Here is a 7769-nt window from a genome sequence, read left to right as displayed (position 1 = left end):
GGGAGCGGCCGGCGGGCGGGAGGCGGCGGCGGCAGGTGCCCATCGTCCGGCGGGAGCTGCGCGGAAGCCCCGCACCTCCCCGCGCCCTTCACCGACTCCTGGGGCGCGCGGCCCAACGGGCCAGGGCGGGCAGGGGTCTCCCGGAGGCCGTGCGCCCGGAGCCGCCCGCGGGGCTTGGGCGGGGCGCGGGGTCGCGCTCCCCGGCTCCTTCCTCTCCCGCTGGGAGCTGGCGGCGGCGGCGGCGCCGGGCGAGGGGAGCGGCGCCCGGGGCTGGGGCGCGCGGGGGCGGGGAGGGGGGCGGGAGGCAGCGGGGGAGGGGCTCGGGCCACCATGGACGACAAGGCGTTCACCAAGGAGCTGGACCAGTGGGTCGAGCAGCTGAACGAGTGTAAACAACTGAACGAGAACCAGGTGCGGACGCTGTGCGAAAAGGCTAAGGAAATTTTAACAAAAGAATCAAATGTGCAAGAGGTCCGTTGTCCTGTTACCGTCTGTGGAGATGTGCATGGTCAATTCCATGATCTTATGGAACTCTTTAGAATCGGTGGGAAGTCACCAGATACAAACTATCTATTCATGGGTGACTATGTAGACAGAAGTTATTATTCTGTGGAGACTGTGACTCTTCTTGTGGCATTAAAGGTGCGTTACCCAGAACGTATTACAATATTGAGAGGAAACCACGAAAGCCGACAAATTACCCAAGTATATGGCTTTTATGATGAATGTCTGCGAAAGTATGGGAATGCCAATGTTTGGAAATACTTTACAGATCTGTTTGACTATCTGCCACTTACAGCTTTAGTAGATGGGCAGATATTCTGCCTCCATGGTGGCCTCTCCCCATCCATAGATACACTGGATCATATAAGAGCCCTGGATCGTTTACAAGAAGTTCCACATGAGGGCCCAATGTGTGATCTATTATGGTCAGATCCAGATGATCGTGGTGGGTGGGGTATTTCACCACGCGGCGCTGGCTACACATTTGGACAAGATATTTCTGAAACGTTTAACCATGCCAATGGTCTCACACTGGTTTCTCGTGCTCACCAACTTGTAATGGAGGGATACAATTGGTGTCACGATCGGAATGTGGTTACCATTTTCAGCGCACCGAATTACTGTTATCGTTGTGGGAACCAGGCTGCTATCATGGAATTAGATGACACTTTGAAGTATTCCTTCCTTCAGTTTGACCCAGCACCTCGTCGTGGAGAGCCTCACGTGACCCGGCGCACCCCAGACTACTTTCTGTAAATTCCTCCAGGGAAAACCTGCCTTTGTATGTGGAAGTATACCTGGCTTTTTAAAATATATATATTTAGAAACAAAAGAAAAAAAAGCAACAGTAATCTGTGTGTTTCTGTAACAAATTGGGATCTGTCTTGGCATTAAACCGTATCATGGACCAAACTGTGCCATACTAATGAGCATTTAGCACAACTTGAGACTGAGATTAGTTCAACGCTATGTTCTAGATCGGTCGGTCTTAACAGTTTGCCTGCTGTGTTTGTAGTAACCGCTTTCCTTGGGGCTGTTCAAGCAAAAGAGGTAACTAACTCCATCTCCGTTTGCACTTACTTGGAGATTTTAGTTAGAGTGTTTAACTGGCATGGATTAATAGGGCTGGATTTTTATTTTTAAGAAAAATTCACAAGCTAACTTCCACTTAATTCATTACCGTGTATTTTATTGAAATGTATAATTAACTGAAAAAAAGATTCTTGGGAGTACGTTGTCATAACATTTAAAGAGATTTCCCTTCCTTTAAACTAAATTACTATTTTATGTTGATCTGCATATTTCTGTATATTTGTCATGACAGTGCTTGCATTCTGTTTGGTGTACTGAGCAAATAAACTTTCCATTTTAAACAAAAAAAAAAAAAAAATCTAACCTTACACCTAAAGGAACTAGAGAAAGAAGAACAAACAAAACCCAAAATTAGCAGAAGGAAAGAAATCTTAAAGATCAGAGCACTGGCTTCCCTGGTGGTGCAGTGGTTGAGAGTCTGCCTGCCAATGCAGCGCACACGGGTTTGTGCCCTGGTCCGGGAAGATCCCACATGCCACGGAGCGGCTAGGCCTGTAAGCCATGGCCACTTAGCCTGTGCATCTGGAGCCTGTGCTCCACAATGGGAGAGGCCAAAACAGTGAGAGGCGCACGTACAGCCCCCCACCCCCAAAAAAATTAAGAGCAGATATAAATGAAATAGAAACAAAGTAAGCTATAGCAAAGATCAATAAAACTAAAAGCTGGTTCTTTGAGAAGATAAACAAAATTGATAAACCATTAGCCAGATTCATCAAGACAAAGAGGGAGAGAACTCAAATCAATAAAAATATAAATGAAAAAGGAGAAGTTAAAACAGATATTGCAGAAATACAAAGCATCATAAGACTACAACAAGTAAATCTATGCCAATGAAATGGACAACCTGGAAAAAATGGACAAACTCTTAGAAAGGTATAACCTCCCAAGACGGAACCAGGTAGAAGTAGAAAATATGAACAGACCAATCACAAGTAATGAAATTGAAACTGTGATTGAATATCTTCCAACAAACAAAAGTCCAAGACCAGATGGGTTCACAGGTGAATTCTATGAAACTTTTAGAGAAGAGCTAACACCCATCTTTCTCAAACCCTTCCAAAAAATTGCAGAGGAAGGAACACTCCCAAACTCATTCTATGAAGCCACCATCACCCTGATACCAAAGCCAGACAAAGACACTACAAAAAAATAAAATTACAGACCAATATCACTGAGGAATATAGATGCAAAAATCCTCAACAAAATACTAGCAAACAGAATCCAACAACACATTAAAAGAATCATACACCATGATCGAGTGGGATTTATCACAGGGATGCAAGGATTCTTGAATATATGCAAATCAATCAATGTGATACACCATATTAACAATTTGAAGAATAAAAACTGTATGATCATCTCAATAGATGCAGAAAAATATTTTGACAAGATTCAACACCAATTTATGGTAAAAATTCTCCAGAAGGTTGGCATAGAGGGAACCTACCTCAACATAGTAAAGGCCATATATGACAAACCCACAGCAAACATCATTCTCAATGGTGAAAAATTGAAAGCATTTCCTCTAAGATCAGGAACAAGACAAGGATGTTCACTCTCACCACTATTATTCAACAAAGTTTTGCCTGTCCTAGCCACAGCACTTAGAGAAGAAAAAGAAATAAAAGGAATACAATTTGGAAAAGAAGAAGTAAAATTTTCACTGTTTGCTGATGACATGATACTATACATAGAGAATCCTAAAAATGCCACGAGAAAACTACTAGAGCTAATCAATGCATTTAGTAAAGTTGCAGTCTAAAAAATAATGCACAGAAATCTCTTGCATTCCTATACACTAATGATGAAATATCTGCAAGAGAAATTAAGGAAACACTCCCATTTACCATTGCAACAAAAAGAATAAAATACCTAGGAATAAACCTACCTAGGGAGACAAAAGATCTGTATGCAGAAAACTATAAGACACTGTTGAAAGAAATTAAACATGATACCAACAGATGGAGAGATATTCCATGTTCTTGGATTGGAAGAATCAATATTGTGAAAATGACTATACGACCCAAAGCAATGTACAGTTTCAATGCAATCCCTATCTAATTACCAATGGCATTTTTTACAGAACTAGAACAAAAAATCTTAAAATTTGTATCGAGTCACAAAAGACTCCGAATAGCCAAAGCAGACTTGAGGGAAAAAAATGGAGCTGGAGGAATCAGACTCCCTGACTTCAGGCTATACTACAAAGCTACAGTAATCAAGACCATATGGTACTGGCACCAAAACAAAAATATAGATCAATGGAACAGTATAGCGAGCCCAGAGATAAACCCACGCACCTATGGTCAACTAATCTATGACAATGGAGGCAAGAATATACAATGGAAAAAAGGCAGTCTCTTCAATAAGTTGTGCTGGGAAAACTGGACAGCTATATGTATAAGAATGAAATTAGAACACTCCCTAACACCATACACAAAAATAAACTCAAAATGGGTTAGAGACCAAAATGTAAGACCAGACACATCTTCTAAGAGGAAAACATAGGAAGGACACTTTTTTTTTGTAAATCACAGCAAGATGTTTTCTGATCCACCTCCTATAGTAATGGAAATAAAAAGAAAAATAAACAAATGGGACCTAATTAAATTTAAAAGCTTTTGCAAAGCAAAGGAAAGCACAAACAAGATGAAAAGACAACCCTCAGAATGGCAATAAATATTTGCAAACAAATCAACAGACTAAGGATTAATCTCCAAAATATATAAAGAGCTCATGCAGCTCAATATTGAAAACACAAACAACCCAATCAGTAAATGGGCAGAAGACCTAAATAGACATTTCTCCAAAGAGGACATACAGATGGCCGAGAAGCACATGAAAAGCTGCTCAACGTCACTAATTATTAGAGAAATGCAAATCAAAACTACAATGAGGTATCACCTCACACCAGTTAGAATGGGCTTCATCAGAAAATCTACAAACAACAAATGCTCGAGAGGGTGAGGAGAAAAGGGAACCCTCTTGCACTGTTGATGGGAATGTAAATTGATACAGCCACTATGGAGAACAGTATGGAGGTTCCTTAATAAACTAAAAATTGAATACCGTATGACCCAGCAATCCCACTACTGGGCATATACCCAGATAAAACCATAATTCAAAAAGACATATGCACCCTAATGTTCATTGCTGCACTATTTACAATAGCCCAGTAATGGATCAACCTAAATGCCCATTGACAGACGAATGGCTAAAGAAGATGTGATACATATATACAGTGGAATATTACTCAGCCATAAAAAGGAAAGAAATTGGGTCATCTGTAGAGATGTGGATGCATCTAGAGACTGTCATACAGGGTGAAGTAAGTCAGAAAGTGGAAAACAAATATCGTATATTAACGCATATATGTGGAACCTAGAAAAATGGTACAAATGAACTGGTTTGCAGGGCCGAAATAGAGACACAGATGTAGAGAACAAACATATGGACACGAAGGTCGGAAAGCAGTGGGGACTGGGGGTTGTGGTGTGATGAATTGGGAGATTGGGATTGACATGTATACACTGATGTGTATAAAATGGATGAGCAATAAGAACCTGGTGTATAAATAAATAAATTTTAAAAAAAGTGAACTCTAATGACTGTGTGATCTAATAGGAACAGGTTTTTTCACAAGGTTGAGGAGAGTAAAAGTCCACAAGTAACATTGGGAAGCAAGGAGGATACCAATCTCAACATCCGAGTTTTATGGATTATGAAAAGAAAACCAAACAGTGCCCATGTGAGGCAATGGCAAAAAAAGGAAAATGTTTTCAGGGAACTGCCAAGTTACAGAGTGGATAAACAAAGGAAGGAAACATTCAAAGAAGCTGTGAGTATAGAATAATTTTCCCGTACTGGACGAGGATTTTCCAAAATCAGAGTGGCAAGATTGTGAAGAACCACTTTCAGTGACTATGGAGGGCCCTGTAGCCATCCTCAACTTTCAGTGTTCAGTAATTTTTCTAATTGTGGCTAAGGAAGTGTGCCTGAGTTGATACAGATGGTGCCAGAAATTTAATCATACAGAAGTAATGTGACAGAATTGGGCAAGACAGAATTGGGCCAGACTCTTTGAACCTTTATTTCCACATCTCTCTGAAGATGAAGGGAGATCAGACATATATAAAGCACCAAGCATGGAGCCTGGTATAAAGTAGGCACACAGAATTGTGATACCTCCTTTTTCCTTATTTCAGATGGTGCTTCATTAGGACACACACAGGTATCCTCTGAAATCTTCATTGACATGCAGTCAAGATTTATTTGATATATTGCAGTGAGGTTCTGTCTTTAGTTCTTCCTCATCATGTGCTGCTATTTAGACCACCTCCTCCCTCATTCCCTTTCATTGATGTAGTCCCTCTTACCTTCACTTCTATTTGCATCAGAAGTTATCAGAAGTCTTAGGCCTGGGTATGAACAATATCTTTTCCATTGTTATGACCTTATTGCTGAGTTGGCTATGATGATCCTCTTTTTCCAAAATTGGGAATGAGAACATCTCAGTCTCTTTCTCCAATATCCTCTGCCAGAGAAAATGTAGGACTGCATGAACTTGTCATTGAATGGAAGTTGCCAGAGGCCATGGTCTAGATACACGTCTACATTCCTTTTCCTTCAAAATCTATATTCTTCAAAGTTTTACAGTATAATGGAAGGCTTAATATTTAGAATTAAGTTGGGTGGCAGTTTTAAAGATCGTTGAGTATTGAACAAAAAGCTCTCTATTTGACAACTTACTTACGAGACACTTCAATATTTTTTATGTTTCTCCTACATTTACTTTTCTTTTGATTATTATCATAGTAAGGGTGTGGATGACCAAAGCCACACCATATTGAATTGACAAGTTATAGTCAATTAGACATTGTTGCCTTGCTGATACATCCACTGTCAGACTATGACAACAGCTGGCAGGGATAAAAGATACCTTGGAAATATTTCTAGGAGCTCAAATGAGAAGTCTTTCCCTGAATGTGATAGATGCTGTTTATAGATCCCTTGAGGACAAAGTGTCTCTCTATATATGATTTAAATGCTTAATCTCTGTACTATGCTGAGAACACTGCCCAGGCTAAACAAATCATGTCCTTTTGTTCCATTTATATGCAACTGAACAAAGAATTTTCACTTTGATACCATTTAAACATTTAAATCTGACATAGCTCCATGCAGCAATGTCTCTATCTACTAGCTGTAGATAATATAGTACAAAATTATATAATACAATCATGTACAGTATTTGTAGTCTCCCAAGATGGAAAGATGTTGAGTTATGCCAAAAGAATCATGTAAAACACGTACAGATTCTTTGCTAATTGGCCAATTGTCAGGTACTAAATTTCAGAGGAATGAGAGGGCATAACAGTTTGATATTTGCAAAATCCCTGTTTTCCACTGACTCACAACCTTCTAAAGTAAATATATCCACTGACCAGATTTAGAGCACAGCAGTGCCAGCTGTAAGATTGAATGCATTCTGAATTCCCATTTCCTCTCTATTTTCATAGATTTCTGAGGAGTTGTGGGGAGTGGCTCAATTGGTTTCAGAGTAGAATGACAGTTTATTATCAGTGAGTGGCTAAGTGCATATGGGGTAGTGGCAGGAGTTATGGAGGAAGGAGGGAGGAAAGCCAGAGCAAGCCACACAATAATGACATGTTGGTTGGTAGTGACTGCTGGATTACAGTAACCTAGCCTCTATATTTAAAAAGGTAAAAGGGGAACATAGACAAGAGTGATGAAAAATGCATTACATGATTTCTAAGGAACATAGGCTTTTAATTTTTCCCTTTAAAAAAATGCATCCAAATCCAATAAGCTAACCTCTGAATGGATTTTCCTTCACAGTTCTCCTGAATTATGAATTCTAATGGAATACCAGATGCTAAGTCTGAGAGAACTGCCTTGTTGATGATTACCAGTTGAACAACGGAGCTCTTCAAAGTGGGTTGGATTTTTTTCTCTGCAAACCATTCATTCTATTTAATAACATCACTGTATTGCTAAGATTTAGAAAGGTATTCTTCTTATTGAAATGTTAGCAGCTCTATACAGCTAACTGCTGGCTGGTATCACATGAAATGGTCCCCAGTTATCATACTTCAAGGTAAGAAATGTTACCTTGGTGTAGAAGCTTGAAAAGTGGAAAAGAAAACTAAAAG

The 7769-nt window shown here is 40.0% G+C and overlaps 1 protein-coding gene across 1 annotated transcript; it reads left to right on the top strand.

Annotated features, from left to right (window-relative positions):
- Positions 1 to 330: 330 nt before the first annotated feature.
- On the top strand, positions 331 to 1877 carry LOC309978220 (serine/threonine-protein phosphatase 2A catalytic subunit beta isoform-like; the record flags this gene model as incomplete). Its single annotated transcript, XM_082864587.1, has 1 exon — positions 331 to 1877. The coding sequence occupies one exon, from the start codon at positions 331 to 333 to the stop codon at positions 1258 to 1260; it is 930 nt and encodes a 309-aa protein (XP_082720713.1). The 3' UTR covers positions 1261 to 1877.
- Between the last annotated feature and the right edge of the window lie 5892 nt (positions 1878 to 7769).

Source organism: Leucopleurus acutus (assembly GCF_964270905.1).
Source record: "Leucopleurus acutus genome assembly, chromosome: X".
Classification (NCBI taxonomy): Eukaryota; Metazoa; Chordata; class Mammalia; order Artiodactyla; family Delphinidae; genus Leucopleurus; species Leucopleurus acutus.
The sequence above is the reverse complement of the archived record's forward strand: the minus strand, read 5'-3'. Positions and strand labels throughout refer to the sequence as shown.